Raw genomic sequence first — 19,107 nt, 5'->3', positions numbered from 1 at the left:
TGGGGTTGGTCATGGGACGAGATGAGGCGTTCAAGCACACCGCACAACTTTGATTGTTAGAATAAGCTGGCAGACAGTCTCCGTGCCTTTTTTAATCGCCTACAACTGCTGTGGTGTTGTGGAGTCATGACGGTGCAAAATTTTGTACCATAATGCATCAGTGGACATTAACAGTCTGTGCTTTTTAGGATATAACACAAATGCCAGCATTTGATAGATAAACAATACTGAATTCAAGAAAGAAGTCATGGCAAAGTACAGAAGTGGCTTTCATTTGGCTCTCCCCTACCCGTCATCAATCTTTGGCAACAAGAGTCTTGAGTCAAGCATGATGAGCAGCAGCTGTACCCACTCGGCAATTAGCCAAGTGGGTATTTAGCGTCACCTGAGTGGAAGAACGGCGTCGGATTAGTCTCCGGACTTCCACGTTTCAGCCTTGCTGCCTTTAGCTGATTACCTTTCGATCCTCGACTCGTTACATCCTCTTACTCTTTATGAAGTTTTTACTATAGGCTAGATTTTGTTAGCCATTTGTTGAGTTTTTCCAGTTTAGTTTTTTCCGTGAGAATTTCAATAAAGACTGTAAGCCTTTGCTCAAAGCTCTTCTCCTAAGTTACTCATTTACAAACCCTCACAGTTTTGTCCGGTGAATGGTTTGTGATTCAGGGGTTGGGCTATAGGGGATAGAGGCGTTTTTCTGCTCGTTAAAGCCAGACCAAGGCAAGGGTCTTAAACTCATGGCCCCCTAATAGACATCAGTGTCTAAGTGAGCCCCGCATACTCTTGGAACCCTGCAGCAAATAAAGCGATATGGCTAAATTCTAATCTCTGGACGTCTCCTTTACTTTAGTACTACTACTAATTGTTTAAATACTGTGCCAAGTCAGTGAGCTAATTGTAGCTCTTCTTTGGCGGGAGTCAATCATGAGCAGTCTGTGAATTCAGTGGAAATTAGGTCATGCCTCAATATAACAGACTTGTCTTATTATCTTACAAAGAACGCTAAACTCATCATACAGCAACTTGTTACTACAATACTACAATACTACAGAAAACTACTAAAAAACAACTATCTTAACATTTTCCCATAATACATTGTCCAAGAAAAGCATTCATTGGTGCCTGCCAGGGTGCTGCAATGATGTCAGTCTCCTTCTGGTGGACAGAGACAGCATTCTCTATGTTGCTTGTCCTCCAATGAAATGCTTTGTTCAGACAAATACTTTATAGGCAAACTTTAAAATGTATATTTTTTCCATTTTTAAACGTGTATTAGTACTGGTATATTTCCCAGCTACTTTTTGAGTGTTAAGTTGGTGTGTGATGAGTTTAGCGTTTTTTGTAAGATGACACCATGAGTCAGGCTGTTAGATTGAGTTATGACCTCCTGCAATCAGTAACCATGATAAAGGGATTAGTGTATACTGTTCAGTAAACATGAATGACCAGCTCCATGAGAGAATTATATACATAAATATATATCTGTTTATCGTGTAACACTGTAAAACTCAGTGCTCTTACATTTTAGCAGCTGTGTGGTGGAGACCGGAAAAGATTTTCAATTCACAATTTGGCCTCACGCTCCCCTGACAAGCTTTTGAGCCGATTGCTCTCTAGAGTCCTATAAAGGAATTTCTGACTGTTTAATATTCAACAATAAATTGTGTTCAGTTGTGATAAGTGCAGCTCACTAATGTGTAGTGCTCGACACAGGCACTTTCCTAGAGCCAGCATGGTAAAGCTTCTACATTTATTACATCTGATATCTACAGTAAATAGAATTCCTGATGCAATACATCATGGTGGGAAGCAAAGTGGTTCTGCTGCTCTCTCCAAACTCCCCAGTGAACAGAGCTCACAAGCTGTTAATTCAAATGTTTCTCCCAAAACGGCCCCTTTTCATTTCATTTCATAGCAGTGCTGTCTTGTTCATTTGCACCAAAACCTCACTTCTGGTGAAGACGGCACTTTCGCTTTGGGATGGATGCAAATTTATTTAATCAAAAGCAATGAATACAACTTACAACATTACACATGTGACGTTATATTAGGGGTTCTCAATTATTTTCTGTGTGATGCTTAAAACAGAGAAAAAAGTGCAAATCAGTCACAGGGATGTGCATCTGCCCCCAGTCCGTCACTGTGATCAACACTTGAATGTGCCAGTGTTGGCACCCCCACCAATCCTGTTTTTAAAAAATGTAAATACTGTCCCCACTGTCCCCTAGTGAGGATAAGCGGCATAGAAAATGCATGGATGGTAAATACTGTCTTTTGTTACAAATGCAGATAATGTCTCTGTTTATTAATCACCCACCCACTTACTTGAATTGCATTATACAGTATTATTATCCCTTTTATACATCTAAGTTTTACTTTTAATTGTTTATTTCTTAAGTGTATACATATGTACACTCAACAAAAATATGAACGCAACACTTTTTGCTCACATTTTTCATGAGATGGACTCAAAGATCTGAAATTCATTCCAGATAAACAATATTGATATTTATTTCAAATGTTTGAAATGTCTAAATGTTTGATCGTGAGCACTTCTGCTTTACTGAGATAATCCATCTCACCTCACTGCTGTGCCACAGCAAGATGCTCATCAGACATCATGATGAATGCACAGTGTGCCTTAGACTGTCCACAATAAAAGGCCATTCTGAAATGTGCATTTTTTTTTGCTTTATTGGGGTCTGGGGACTCAGAACCAGTCAGTATCTGATGTGACCACCATTTGCCTCATGCAGTGCAACACATCTTTGCATAGAGTTTATCAGATTGTTTGTTGGTCCACTCCTCTTTAATGGCTGTGCCAAGTTGCTGGATATCAGTGGGAACTGGTACACGCTGTCGTATACGCCTGTCAAGCACATCAAGCAACACTGCTTTTATTATATGAGTCTTATATGAGTATATGAGTCAGGCCTGTCGCTTGTTGAGCTGTAGAAAAATTAAAGTATGTTATGCTAATTATGCATAATCTGTTTAAGTCGAATGTGCATTCCATTGTCAAATGAGTTATCACATTTGAAGTTGTTGGAAATCAAGTGAATCGCTGATGCTAACCTCTCTCTCTGGCATATATGGGACGCTATATGGGTTGATGCCATTGATATACATACACCCTGATACAAAATACAGCCAGTTAGTACAGTATTTCACCCTCAGTGTTGTTTTATTTATGTGTTGTTTTTATCTTTTGAATTGATTAACCTGAAGAAAAATTCAGCTTCATTCATTGCAGCACACAGAGACGGATGTATGATTAAGCTTAAACCCATCCACCCCCAGCAAAAATTAAGTATCCAGTTTGTCTCAGTGACATGGATATTTGCACTTGTCTTGATGACACACATGCTGAGCCAGTCTAGGCACAGCATTTTGTCATTGGAAGATTGGTGTCTGAGTCATATCCTCCAGATGATTGGAGAAAATGGCCAAAAAGGAATCAATAGTGGTAAACATTCTACCACTGTCTGTTTGACACACACACATTTGTTTTTTTTACTCTGTCACATAGACTGATAAATTCTACATTAAATTGTAATCATTTACAGCCATCCGTCGCTATAACGGTTAGAATATTGTTCTGTGGCTATATTGTAGTTTTTCAAAAAAATATGAATAAATGATTGCTGTTTTGTGGTTGACTATGGCCTATCAATAGGCAAAAAATATTGAAAGACAATTTATGTGTAGTATTCTGGTCACTAGGCATCATTAATGTTGTGAGTCATGACGTTAGATGACATTACATTTCACACTGCATAGAGACTGGCTACCGAGCCAGCAGTCGAGCTGACATGCCAAAAGAGATGGTCATGCCATGGCTGAGATCGAGGATGGGAGTGGTCCCAAAATAGCTCGCAATAAGTGAAATCCACAAAGTAGCCAAAGTTATTTGCAACTATTGTATGTGTTTTAAAGCTGTAAAATCCCTCGGAATACACTTTATATACTTTCCTAAGAGAGGCACACATTTCCCTCTTGTTTAAAAAGTAAATTGTATTTTGAATTTTAATACTCAATCCCTTGGACACAAGCAATTATTAAGTGACTCGCGTATTCTCTCTTCTGATGTGCTTTGTTCTGGCGCAGTTTGACCGTAGCGTTTTTGTATGCTTGTTAAAAGCTATTGCTCCCATTTTAGTATTTTACTCCTCCTCGTACTGCCAAGATTCATTTACAGTGTTCCATAATGACGCCCTTGCGACAATATAGGTATGATCGCTAGCAAAGCGGAATGCAAAACACAATGAACGGGTTCTCCCTTCGCCAATCAGGACTGTTTGGTACAGATGTACAGAGGGAATACGGTATTCCCAAATAGTCTATTATCCAGAACATGTATATGTTTTTTTTTGTCCAATCAGATTTGAAGTTTGAGAATATTTATTTATTTATTTATTTTTTTGAGAATATTTTTTGTATGTTGCAGTTGTCGACTCCCATGTGTGTCGTGCACCCCACGTTCACCCCGCATCCATAATTAGTGTGGGCATCGCAACTTTGGATATTTCGGAGATCTTACTCCTTTATGGTCACCACAACTACCACGACACAACAGCTACATTCTCCATGAACAACCCCCTTCCAAGAATTTGGGGAACGTCAAAAATTGCACAGCCAAACAATCGTGCATCTGGCTGTGACCTAGTCTTTAGAGATAAGGTGAGAAGCACTCTCATCCAGGAGAAAGCCTTCCAGTCGCCTCCCTGGGGAAGTGTTCAGGGAACGTCCAACCAGGGGAGACCTCAGGCAAAACCCAGGAGAGACTATGTCTCTCCAATGTGTCGTGGGATCTCCTTAGGCTTCACCAGGAGCAACTAGACGAAGCAGCCGAGAACATGTAAGGCTGAACTACTCGTCTTAGGCTGTTGCCCTAGCGACCTGACCTTGAATAAGAAGAAGAAAATGTATCGATGGATGGATAGTGGTGCTATTAAGAGGTGCGTTAACTCCATGCTGAAGGCCCAGACACATACCATTACTGTAGAAACTCCAACTGTGAATGCCACTAATGTTGCCCTTTGTGAAAAATACGGACAAAAACAATCGCACAAAAACTTTTGAACAATCTTATGTGGCATCATGCCGACTTCAGCATATTTCTGGGTGACTTTAACATATCTTGTGAGCCTTGCAAAAACGTGTCAAACTCAAATCCGACAAAAGGGCTGGAAAGAACGTCACACCAAATGTGCAATGAAAGCGTTATGAATTGAAATGGCAAAGGAGCATAGTGTCAAGACAGCTTATCCCGAGCTATATGAGGTCTAGCCCGTGTGGCGAACTGGGTGTCGTATCAGATCTCAAGCCATGTCCACACAAACATGAAAAACAAAGATTCCTCTCCTCACTGATCCCGCACCATCATCGCCTATCATAAACCCTAATTCTCAAAGAGATTAATGTCCATCTTAATGATTCTGTCACGACTGGGTTTCTTCCTTTAAGTTGTTTTTGGGTTAGGTCGATAACATACAAACACATGTACATGTATGTGGTAATAATCGATGAAGTCATTCACTACCAAAAACGGATTTATAACGTATTTATAAGTTTTACTATGGTCTTCAACCCGGCCACTCGCTCCAAAGACGTATTTATAGGATTTTTTTGTTAAGAACTGATATTTTGCTGAAACTTACCTATGTTCTAATGTGGATTACTATTGTCCTTGAACCTAAGTAAAACTAAAATCATGCTGTTTGGTAACAGCAGAAAGGACACGCACCAGCAAATACAAATACGGTGTAGACATTGAAAGGGTGAACGAAAATACATTTCTGGGGATCACAATAGATGAAAATATGAGCTGGAAACCTCATATTACAAATATACAACATAAGGTGGCCAGAAATATTTCAGTATAGAACAAAGCAAAATTTGTTCTCAATCAGAAATCACTCCACACTCTTTATTGCTCTCTGGTTCTACCATATCTTACTTATTGTGTGGAAATATGGGGTAATAACTATAAAAGCAATCTTCACTCGCTAAATGTACTGCAAAAAAGGTCAGTAAGGATAATTCATAATGCCGCCTACAGAGAACATACTAACTCATTATTTCTAAAATCACAAATAATTCAGCTCGCTGATATAGTTCTTCAAACAGCTAAAATAATGCATAAGGCTAAAAAGAACCAATTACCTAAAAATGTCATCCAATACTTCTCTACAAGAGAGGAGAAATATGATCTCAGGGAAGAACTAAATTTGAAACACTTATATGCTAGGACTACGTTAAAAAGCCATAGCATTTCAGTATGTGGAATCAAACTATGGAATGGATTGAGTAAGGACCTCAAACAATGCACAACGATGAGCCAATTCAAGAAACAATACAAGCAGTTGATGTTTGCTAAATACAAGGATGAAGAGTCTTGAACCAGTCATGATGTGCTATATATATCACTATATTGACACTTACTATGGTACCCATTATGTCATTGTATGGTCATATCACCTCGTACTTTGGTACGTGACAAAAAATAAATAAATTAATAAAAAAAAACGTTTATAAAATAAATAAAAAAAACCTGAAATTATATTTGGAAAGCAGGAAGTGAACAAATGTAACAGTTACTGATTGTAAAAGTACCAGATGGAGGGGTAGGATTTAATAAGCTTTGCTTCTTCCTACTCCTTTTGGACATGTGGAACTGGGAACTGATTATGTGATGCACTCAATTGTAATCTGATGCATGTTCAAATGAAATTAAACCATTACCATTACCATTACCATTACCATATTTTTTTCTGCTGAAAGACGAGAGTGTACCCTTTCTTTTGGTATATACCATGTTTATATAGCCCTTTAACACAATATTATGTGTGCCTTCAAAAATCAAAACATGGTCGGTACTGAGAGGGACGGCTTTTAAAAAATGGCTGGGATTCAATGAATTAATGGGGGCACAGCACATGTGACAATGCCCCGAAAAAGTTTACCAGGTAGAGCAAAAAGGGTCTGGAAATCACTGAGATGTTAATCAGGTATGACATGTGACTGAGAGCATCCAGCACACCGAAAGAGCATTCCGCTCCACATTTTATTACACCTCAAGGTCAGACAAGCGGCACGCCAAATTACATCTGCACTCAGAGGGTTCAAGTGGGCAAAAATGCAGATGAAATTTTTTGCACATGGGCAATGATATCATGCAAATGCTATGATGGAGTGGACCCATCCATTATTCCAATTGTTGCCTGCAAATAATAATTGAAAATAATCATTTATTTCATTCTTGAGGCTTTCTGGCTTTAAATTTAGGAATGTTCTTCATCTTTGTATGTAGTTGTATATAGCATATGTATTTTATATGGCCAAAGATATTTTATCTCGTTTTTGTTTTGTTTTGTTCGATTAACTGAAGCCTCTAAATTGTCCATAGGTATGAATGTGAGTGTGTTGTTTGTGCCATGTGATTGGCTGGCAACCAGTCCAGGGTGTACTTGCCCAAAGTCAGCTGGGATAGGCTCCAGTTTACGCCGTGCCCTAATAAGGGTTTAGTGGCATGGAGAATGAATGAATGTTAGGTTATAATAGTAAAATTAATGGTAAAAACACAAATGTTTTGTATGCATATGTAAACTGCTGATAGAGGGGGGTGTCATATGGAACCGCAGCGAGGGTGCCACATGGGTGCCTTGTTCACACACAAGGAAGAGGTTTGACGCAGTCAATCACAGGGCCGATTAAGTGGGAGGTGGTATTCCAGAGAACGTCAACATTATCCCCATATAGAATAATATCTTTAAAGATGACTTAAATCATGACTGACTTTGTAAAAATCAAAACAAGCAGTAGTTTCTCGTAATGTAAACGAAATATAACTTGCGTTTTTCCAAAGGACGTACCGGGCATGTGCACCATCCTGCAGTTGCACACTCTCACAACCTCATTGGTCTCGCAGAGCAGGCGACAGGCACTGATGCTGTACGTGTCGTATCCTGGGAACTTCTCATTGCTGCTGGAGCGGCAGTTCCCCCAGGGCTGGGGCAGGTAGGTCAACTAAGCACACAAAGATTTATTAGCTGGGAAGCCGGCGGGGGTGAAGTGTTAAAGCTAAACTAGTAAAATAGCGATGGCGCTTGTGGTTGGGCTCAGAAGAGATATGCTGTGGTGATGAAAGTAAAGACCTACCCTTTGCTCTTGGCATGAAACAAAGGTCTGGAAGCCTGGAGAAACACCGAAGCCCAGCTGGTGAATGTAGGGAGGCTCGTCCTGACTGTGTATTTGAACTCGGATTCCCGCCTCCAGAGATGTCTCATCTTGAAAAATAGAGCAGAGGTGTTGGAAAGAACATTAGTAAGAGTCAATGTCAATGACAAGTTTGTTGGTTATTTTTGCTTATTAGGGAACAGTGGATAATAATAATCTCATTTCCATTTGTAGTCCAGTTAAAAAGAAAATTCTCAATGAATTCTCAGTTTTCATACGCTTTTGCCTTGGCTTTTGTACACCATCTCTCTTTAAAAAAAAAACTAGTCAAACAAAGCAACAAACCAATCCATTTTGAGTCAGCATGACTGGCCACAATAAAAGGCCATTCCAAATGTGCTGTGAGTAAAACGGTGGTCACGCTAGTTAAACTACACATTCTAGAGTCGCCTTTTATTGTGTCTAACCGAAGCCGCACCTGTGCAATAATCAGTATCTTCATTTGCCACCTTTGAGGTGGATGAATTCTGAATACTCACCAAGTCAGATTTGTAAACAATATTTAGGGCGTGATTTGATTTTTTTTTAAATGTTTTTAGATCTTTGACTTCATATCATGAAAAATAGGCCAAAAAATAAAATTGTATACTGCATAATTGTATACTGTTGTTTTGTTGACCCACCTTTTGATGATTACCTTTTTTAGTAGACAGTCATCCCTCACTTATCATGATTACTTGGCTCCAGATCTTACCGTTTCAGTGAATTTATAACTCAAATACTTTCATAGTTAAAGCGTGGAAACAACAATTGGTTTACAATATTCTAAATACAGTTTTTTTTAACATTATTAGAGCCCTCTCGACATGATATAACACCCCTATAGTCACCTTTACACTCCTATTACCCAAAGTTTGTGAGTATAGTGGGTAGTATAGTGGTTAGGGTATAATACATATATATATATATATATATATATATATATATATATATATATATAGTGATTTTGCAAAAGTTAATGCTAGGTTAAAAATCATGCCTTGTATGCGTTTAATAGAATGTTGTGGCAATAAGCTGAAAAGTTGTTCAACCCTGAGATTCCACACGCTAGACTGAAGTAGTTGCTATTGGCTCTCAACTTATACCAGTTTTATTATGGTCTTATTTTGTGCTAGGTGATAATGCCATATATATAGATAGACGTTAACATCAACAACGTGATTGCTTTTGACGCCTAACTGTTTCCCAAGTACATTAGTGCTTGTGGGAGTGTATAAACCTAAATGTCTTTGGAGAAAGGTGCTTTATGGAAGTAAGTGCATTGACTTGGATTCATTTACAACATGGCCTTGACCCATCCAATATGCAGGCCACGCTGACATATCACACCAGTGGACAAACCCACTCGATTTTATCAATGCATATTCATGAATATCTGCAAGCAATACAGATGGAAACATGCCAGATTATAGCACAACTGCTAATTTCCATCTGTAGTCCCTTCGATGCGGCGTCTATCGATGTCTATGGATAATGCTACGGAAATGACTGTTACCTGATAGCTGGCTCTACCTACCTGTTACTACATGGTCACAGCATGTGTGTAAAGCAATAAAACATTGTTGGGGGGGGGTTTAACAGAGGGCTTTGTCGGGAGATGAGGTGAATCCCATTACGTGCATTGTTAGCTTGTCATGCTATCAATTTTCCGACACCACCCAACATGCAAGCGGAAGTTTAGTTGGAGGTGTTCCACTGTATGACCATAGAAAGTGATGCTCATTATGATTTTGTTTGAATTCCGCCCCAGAAGAGCTACAGCATGCTGCATCAAAAGGGATTACACTGAACATATGCTTGGTGGCTTACTTGTCTCTCTCCATATTGGCAGATATTCATCCTGCTGGATATCCAACATTATCTCCAGCCCATTTCCCATTCCACCTTGCTTGCTTTTCCTGGACGTCGTCTTGTTTCCATTAAAAGTGTAGCATTTCCCATATCTGGTGTAAACCTGGGGAAGAAAACAGACATTTATCATGAGACTGACAAATTCAAAACGCTGCCTAAGACAGTGCAAATGAATACGGAACATACAATAAATAAGCAAGTTGACCTTCTGCTTGGCCAAATTGCTGAATATACGTATCTCACAACCTCATGCATATGGCCTGTAGGCTGAGTCATTATTGTTGTGCCAACTATCAGAAATGGAATCGTTTCAGAAAGTTAGGTTAAGTTGCATTATAACTTTCGGGTTCCAGCGAGAAAGAAAAACATGTGGCAGTAAATTGCAGAAATAAGCAATCAGTAAAGTCACTTCCCTCTAAGTTTGATGTCAGCAAATAACAGTAAAATAAAAATGATGTTGCTGGGCTTGCTTGCAGTGCATTTCTTGTGCCGTCTGTGTTTTCCTGCACCATATAGTTGTGTTTTCTTTGACAGATGCGTGGGCGCCGTTGTGGATAATATATGACCAAGATCTCACTCATCATGGTGACACATCGTTTTAAACGTCATCGTTCATATATATGAGAAGAAACATTTAATATTCCACGTATACAATGACTGCATATGTTTGCATTGGCCTGAAAAGGCATGCTTGTTTTTTATTTTACTGTGAGTGTGTGTATTCATGTATTTTTAAAATACCAATCCTGTTTTTTCCCACCATTACCTTAAATCAAAACTGCATTTTCAAATATTTTTGAGAGATTAAAGTTGTAAAGTTGCTGCTGTTATTGCCTTAATGCTGTGCAACAATGCTCACCCGCAGGCAAAAACATAAAGGAACTCAAAGTTCTAATGTCTGCTACAACTAAGGGTACATTTGTTTGGGCACATATAATGATAGATAAAACAAATATCCCATATTTTAAATCCTATTGGGAACCTATAGTATTCAATTTCTTACCTGTACAAACCAGTGTATGAGTTGCTGGCATCAGCATTGTTCAAATCAACTTTGAAGACATTTTATGAGTACAATCCCACCCATCGGAGGGCCTGTCCCACTATTTAAGAATGACTGATGTGAAGCCACATGTTTTTACTCATTACACAGGTGTGTGTAAGGCATGATGGGAAAAAGTGATACAGTAATGGCTTCTTTGTCCTGGTTAAATGGTTTCAGACCTGACCATGATAAGGGACTTTCTGTGAAGTAAGATTCCTTATTCATAAATCAAATATTTTGTAGTCAGAGCATAGAAAACCTGTTAATACCGTCTGAATGTTTTTGTAAACATTATTAGAGCCCTCTAAACAAGACATAACACCCCTATAGTTGGTTTTACACTTGTATTACCCAATATAATAAGAGAAAATAAGACATATTAGACATACATAAGACATAATATAGACTCACATGTTGGCATTGGAAGAGTTCCTTCTTGTTGTTTTTTTTCTTAAACTGCAGTTTCTGTACAGTACTACCTACTACGTTGGCTATTGTCTCATCAACATAACATTACTGACACCCGGTGGCCAGTGTAGAATATTACATATCATCACAACATGATGAATGTGTCTTCTGAATGCCTTAAATTTGTATTTCAATTCATGCTTCATGAAAATGCTTAATTCATGAAAATGCTTAATTTAGGCAAAAAAAAACCTGACAATTTGCTTGAAAATACAGTACATATTCAACTACAAAACAGCGATGACTCATTAATTAAAATGTATTTTGACAGGAGTGAAATTCTAAGCACAAACACACTAGAAGTGAGAGCCGCCTTATTAAAAACCTTCATTATTTCAGCCTACATTGAAATTCTATTGGTTGAAATGTTGTTAATCACATTCCTGTGAAGGAGGTTCAACAATAAAGCCTGCATGACAAAGAGAAACCCTTCTCAGGGCACCCAGCTAAATAACACATGAATTGTCACAGTGAACAAAATGTACTGGAAACATTTAGTGAAAAACGATCACCGGGAATGAAAGTACTCAAGCAGAGGAAAATGTCAATGCAGGAGAAATCAACCACAAGGCTCTGGAGAAAGCAAGCAGAAATAAGATTTGGGTTGAATAGGCAGAAGGGTATCATTAAAGAGTCATGCTGATGATTCCTAAACATGGAATGGAACTGTGGTCTGACATTGATATCAAGCAGAGCCGTTAAATGGAGTCTAACGAGTTTTTTTTTTCTCAATGGGGTCCAACAACAAATCTAAGGCAGTTTCACAACTAAGTGTGAGTCTGGGCGCATTCACAAGTATGATTAGAGAAAGAAATATGTATAATACAGTTTGGCCTTGGAGGGCAAACACTGTATTTTATGGAGTAATTGCTCTGTGCCCTTTAAAGGAACGTGTATGCAGTTTATATACAAAGGATGAGGCCTGCAAAGGGAAACGAATGCTTTGAATACGAACTGTTCAATAAGAATGTTGACTCCAAATTGTCCATAGGTATGACTGTGAGTGTGAATGGTTGTTTGTCTATATGTGCCCTGTGATTGGCTGGCCACTAGTCCAGGATGTACAGCTGGGATAGGCTCCAGCTCCTCCGTTCCAAGTTACATGGTTACATTACAGTACATTTAGCACTCCCTAAATTAATGAAAAACTTAATTTTGGTTAGTTCTATCAAGAGATTTAAAATTGACAGTTTAATTATGATCTGTAATTATTCATTCATTCATTCATTTTCTACCGCTTTTCCTCATAGGGTCACGGGGGGTGCTGGAGCCTATCCCAGCTGTCTTTGGGCAAGAGGCAGGGTAAACCCTGGACTGGTCGGCAGCCAATCACAGGACACATATAGACAAACAACCATTCACACTCACATTCATACCTATGGACAATTTGGAGTGGCCAATTAACCTAGCATGTTTTCCGGAGTACCCGGAGAAAACCCACGCATGCACGGGAGAACGTGCAAACTCCACACAGAGATGGCCGAGGGTGGAATTGAACCCTGGTCTCCTAGCTGTGAGGTCTGTGCGCTAACCACTCGACCGCCGGGCCGCCCTGATCTGTAATTAATTGATCTTTATTGATCTTGATCTTAATTAATTAACCTTTACCTTTATCAACTTGAGGTATTTTTATGAAAATGCATGATATTATTATGGCAGATGAAAATATTGATGCATAACCAAAAAGAAAATGGCTTCATAAAGTCACTGTTTATAACAGACAGTCCTAGCATTTACATTCTGCGTTATTTGAAACTACAATGGAACCTTGGTTAGCGCCATTAGTTCCATAAAGTCTGACTCTCACCGAAACAAATGATATCTGAAGTGCAGTAAATGCAGTGAACAATTACAAATTTGAACAGCGGACGAGTGGTTAGCGCGCAGACCTCACAGCTAGGAGACCAGGGTTCAATTCCACCCTCGGAGTTTGCATGTTCTCCCTGTGCATGGGTGGGTTTTCTCCGGGTACTCCGGTTTCCTCCCACATTCCAAAAACATGCTAGGTTAATTGGCGACTCCATATTGTCCATAGGTATGAATGTGAGTGTGAATGGTTGTTTGTCTATATGTGCCCTGTGATTGGCTGGCCACCAGTCCAGGGTGTACCCCGCCTCTCGCCCAAAGACAGCTGGGATAGGCTCCAGCACCCCCGCGACCCTCGTGAGGAAAAGCGGTAGAAAATGAATGAATGAATGAATGGACAGAAGGGATAAATGAGTATTTACCTGACACGATGTGGGAGCGAGACACCACACAGAGTGATGGTGGAAGATGGTGTCCGTGGAAGGATCAGTCTGTTTCATTCATCAAGATCTCAGATTTAATTTTATGACAAGTTGTACATTTCTATCAAACGTAGAATAATTAGAAATGGGAGTGAGAACACCATGAAACTGGGTTCAAGAAAGAGCTAATTCTGTCTGTCTCTTGTTCGCTGGAAATGGTTTAATCTCCATTTGGCTGTGGCAGGTAAGCTTCACTTGTCACTGATCCTCTCAAGCGTTCATTGACACACTTAAGCCCAGCAGGCGGCCTTCCGCTGATGGAGCAGGCAATGGGAGGCAACGTAGGAGCTTTCTTTGGAAAGGCTGAAAACACCCCCTGGATTTAACTCCTTGCTGTTCCGTCAGCCTCACCTTCGGAGGCTCACAGTATTCCAACAGCAGATAAAAGTCAGACAAATAAGGTCCGTTTCCATTGGCAATGAGCCAGTAAATGTAAACAGTTTGTCCGCACACAGTAGCAGCGGCTGCACACTTCCATCATTTTCATCATACACGCATATTTTATATTGTTTATCGTAAATTTGGTAAGCATAGATGCATTATCCATTTTATGCTACCTTTTGTTTGACATCTCACTCACAGAAAACTGGTTGACAATAACCAATTAACTGTGCGTCATAAGTTAGAGCCCTCTCTTCTAATGTATGAAGCTCAGGTCAATTACACTGAATCTTGATGACTGATAACAGAGAGATATGCTGGCTGATTGGTGGGACCTTGCCATAAAATCAGGCACCTGCTCCATAATTATTAGGCCTCTTTTAATTCTTTCAACTGTGACTCAATAAGTACGTTTAACAGTTTATTCTATTTGGAGTGAAAGCAAACAGTTGCAATGCCAGCACTGGAGAGAACGGCCAGCCACCCAGCCAAAGCCTAGCAAGGTCCAAGCAGTCTCTAGAGTGAAACTTGTTAGGATATTTGTCTGATCTGCCTTCAGCAAATCTTGGCCAGGCTGCTAGGTATCTCAGCAAGGAGACAGGAAGGTGACTCATAATCAAATTATGTGTGTTTGTGTGATTAATAAAAAAAAACCCAATGTGTATTTCTTCCAAGGAAATCCAAGATCTCTGTGTTGTACTTAAGCACAAATATGTTGCATTACTTTTCCAAAAATGAGTGGAAAATATTCCATTCCTAACTTAATGGAGCATAGCAAAACATTTTCAAATAGCACATTAATGTTCCACCTCGAAATTGATTTTGTCTATAATTATGACAAAACTGTATGTAACGACAAGTTACAGTGTCAGTAAGTTGTAGAGCTTTGTTCATGTGAAGCTAGTGAAGACTTTGTGACCAAGGGTGTCACAATCTGCATCTTTGCCTGTGTAACAGTTTTGTGTTTCTTCTTGTCTACCTCTGTTCCTCGTTCATGCCCTTACTTTGAATTCACTTCCTCTGTTGTTGTTCTGTTTTCCGTTGCTTTCAATTATCACCCGTACGTGTTTCCTATTTGTCTTGCCTATTTAGTTCAGGTGCGCGTTCCCTTCGTTTTCGGTTCATTGTCATTGTTTGAGTTGGACTTGCTAGTGCTAGCATAAATAAATATATTTTTACCTGCATTTGGGTCCTTATCACTGCATCCTGGGGTCGAACCATAAAACTCACAAGCCGGATCGCGCCCTACCTTAAAAATTGGTGTAAAATGCTCCCCTTTTTGGATTATTCATTCATTCATTCATTTTCTACCGCCTTTTCCTCACAAGGGGGTGCTGGAGCCTATCCCAGCTGTCTTCGGGCGAGAGGCGTGGTACACCCTGGACTGGTCGCCAGCCAATCACAGGGCACACATAGACAAACAACCATTCACACTCACATTCATACCTATGGACAATTTGAAGTCGCTAATTAACCTAGCATGTTTTTGGAATGTGGGAGGAAAGCGGAGTACCCGGAGAAAACCCACGCATGCACGGGGAGAACATGCAAACTCCACACAGAGATGGCCGAAGGTGGAATTGAATCCTGGTCTCCGAGCTGTGAGGTCTGTGCGCTAACCACTCGACCGCCGTGCCACCCCCTTTTTGGATTATCAGTGTCAAATTTTAAATGGCATTAGGTAAGAACTCAAACACCTTTATATTTGGGAATTTTAGGTTTTGAAATGTACAGAGACAGAGCGAACACTCTGGAAGATATTAAGATAATAAGGCTCAGCGTTGAGCATCCAGCCCAACACTTTAAGAGATGAAAGACGGAAGCCCCGAAACAGGGATGTATTGGACTGCTCTATTATGCTATTCTTGGGTCACACCCTTGCAGGGGCGGGACGCTCACCTACGTGGATCAGTGGTGTGTCTGCGTGTCTGCTTTGTTGTGCTTCGTGTAAGTCGAGGCTATGCATGTGTGTCTTCTAAAGCAGGGGTCTCAAACTCACGGCCCACGGGCCGCTAGTTTGAGGCCCCCGCCTTGATATGAAAGTTTAATTAGTTTAATGAATGAATGAATGTTTAATTTGTTTTTTGATTTGCTTATTTATTTTTCTTTTATTTATCTTATTTTGTGTCAAAAAATAAAAATTAACATTAAACGTTTATTTAATAATTTAATAATAAATAAAAATTAATTTGTTAATTTGTTTCATTTGTTTTTTGATTTGCTTATTTATTTTTCCATCTTTTTGTGTCGAAAAAAAATTAACACTAAACATTTATTTAATAATTTAATAATAAATAAAAATTAATTTATCATAATTTAATGTTTTATCAGAGAACCAAAAGCACTGAAAAAGTGGAGGGTATAGCAGAAGCAGAAGCATTGAAGACAGTTTTTATTTATTTATTTTTTCTGTTTTTAATATATATATATATATATATATATATATATTTAACCTGATGTGGCCCAGCCTCACCCAGACCTTAGCTCCAGTGGCCCCCAGGTAAATTGAGTTTGAGACCCCTGTTCTAAAGGAAGCAAGCTATACCAAGCAGAAGAGGTTGTCAAGCAATCTTTCTGTATAAAGATCAAGCAATAGTGCCTTTATTGTATAATTCTATAGTTCATCTATTGTTTCCCCACCTATTGGCCAAAGTCAGTTGGGATAGGCTCCAGCATATATCTGCAATCCTAGGGAGGATAAGTGGCATATAAAATAGATGGATGGATCTCCAGGAGTGTTTTAGCTAAAAAAAATAGCTTCATCCTTGCCATTAGTTATATACATATATGACTAAGAGTTTTTATCCCAACAAATTGCACACTAAGGTAACACACCTGATTCAAGTTATTCCCAAACGGACAAAATGAAAATAAATAAATGGCTTGACAAGTACAAATCCAATGAATAGCGGTGTTGCATTTTTATCTGAGTGAGGAAAAAAAACAAAACCTGGTTACATCACAATGCTCAAATGTTCCTGTTAGACAACTTAACATGAATAAATCAACATACCATGACATCGTATAAATCTTTAACAATTCAGATGGGACAGGGTCATCATTGTTCCCTCAATCTGCAACCAGAGCAAAAGAGGATACGACAAAATAGAAAAGTGCACCACCGCCTTGAAAGAGATGGAAACAGCCACAGATAAAAAAAAACTAAAATGTGATACTTTATCTACAGATAAAACAAAAAAATAACTCATTAGATAATATTGGAACCCAAAATATGTGCTTCTACACAGCAGGGCTGAACACATGACATGGCATGACGAAGTCATACACCTTTGTGATAGCTTTGGAATTTATCGCATCCAATGCAAAGTGAAGCTCTAAATAATTACCATTTCAATTACACGGTGACCTGTTATGTTCCATGTTTACCCTCCATCCCTTCACCGCCTTGTTCATGTTTATCTGTTTTCAGAGGCCCTTAAGGCGAGACAAGTAAGTGCCCCTGTTGATGACCGGCTATCTGGCAACTTAGAACCGACTGTTTGTCATAGTTTATGGCCTCAGCAGTAGCTTGTGTTCATGGTATTAGTATTGTGTCTGGTGTAGGATAGTTTCGACCTAAATTCCTTAATAAATGCTTTTTCTGGCGATCACATCTGGCCCTTGTCTCACCAAACACCGACACCTAGTGGCCAATGTAGAATACTATATCAACAAATTTGTACATTCACAATTAGCGTATTTCCTGGCCGATAAGTCACACTTTTTTTCATAGGTTGGCTGTTCCTGCGACTTATACTCCAGAGCGACTTATAAATGAAAAAAGTGTTTATGTTACATAAACACTGGACACCTTTTCTGTTCATGTTTATTTTTTGTGTAGCTGAATAACCATTGTGTTAGCATATCTTACACCTATTCAGCCTGTTCTCTATTCTTTTATTATTAGAACTTGCCTTCCAAGAGGACGTAATGTCTGTTTTGGTCAAGTAGTTTGGAAAATAAATTACCTGCAGAAAATGCGACTTACGTTAGTCCAGAAAATACAGTACAATGCTTCTTTTGCCTTGTATTTTAGTTCATTTATTGAGTTTATTTAACCATTTTTTGGCTTGAAACGGCTTAATTTAGGCCAAGAATAGATACAATTCGCTTTCATATGTATTGGGGTTGTTTTTATAGACTAATTGGCTATATCCAGGGCTGCACGGTGAACAAGTGGCTTGCATGTCGGCCACACAGTCAGGAGATTGGGAAGACATTGGTTCGCATCTCTGTGTGGAGTTTGCATGTTCTCCCTGTGTACTATGTGTGGGTTTTCTCCGGGTTTCCTCCCACATTCCAAAAACATGCTAGGTTAATTGGCCACTCCAAATTGTCCATAGGTATGAATGTGAGTGTGAATGGTTGTTTGTCTATATGTGCCCTGTGATTGGCTGGCCACTCTCATCTGAAGTCAGCTGGGATAGCCTCCAGCATACCCGTGACCCTAGTGAGTATAATATTCTGGCGACTAAGACATGAATCCATACTGTGTGAGTTTTGGACCGCCTGAACCAGCGTGTGACCCTTGCTCAAGTCGTCTTAAACTAAGCTACACTTCATTCAGCTCACTTAAAGCTCCATGATTAAACTGCGTTCAAGTAATCCTCAATGAAAAGTGAAGCAGATTACTTTTGTCCTGGCTGAGATGGGGCCTACAAAATACACATCTTGACCTCGATAAGCCATTTTTGTAAAACTGACACATCTCAGCAGTGGAGACTGCGCATTAACTACCGTCTCAATGTTGCCATTCATTACATTATGGCGTACATATTCCATAGACCATTACACAGCTGAGTGTTTCAATCTCAGCGGTACTTTCTCATTGGGCCA

At 39.3% G+C, this 19,107-nt stretch overlaps 1 protein-coding gene across 1 annotated transcript in view; it reads right to left on the bottom strand.

Moving 5' to 3' along the window:
• Positions 1-19,107, bottom strand: part of asic4a (acid-sensing (proton-gated) ion channel family member 4a) — a 138,806-nt gene that overhangs the window by 18,172 nt on the left and 101,527 nt on the right. The window contains exons 2-4 of the mRNA XM_058083063.1: positions 10,048-10,192; positions 8,161-8,288; positions 7,875-8,028 (exon numbers count right to left, since the gene is read on the bottom strand). Coding sequence (XP_057939046.1) covers positions 7,875-8,028; positions 8,161-8,288; positions 10,048-10,192 — 427 coding nt within the window. The remainder of the gene's footprint in view (positions 1-7,874; positions 8,029-8,160; positions 8,289-10,047; positions 10,193-19,107) is intronic.

Source organism: Doryrhamphus excisus, chromosome 9 (assembly GCF_030265055.1).
Source record: "Doryrhamphus excisus isolate RoL2022-K1 chromosome 9, RoL_Dexc_1.0, whole genome shotgun sequence".
Taxonomy (NCBI): domain Eukaryota; kingdom Metazoa; phylum Chordata; class Actinopteri; order Syngnathiformes; family Syngnathidae; genus Doryrhamphus; species Doryrhamphus excisus.
This window is presented reverse-complemented; position numbering and strand designations above follow the sequence as displayed.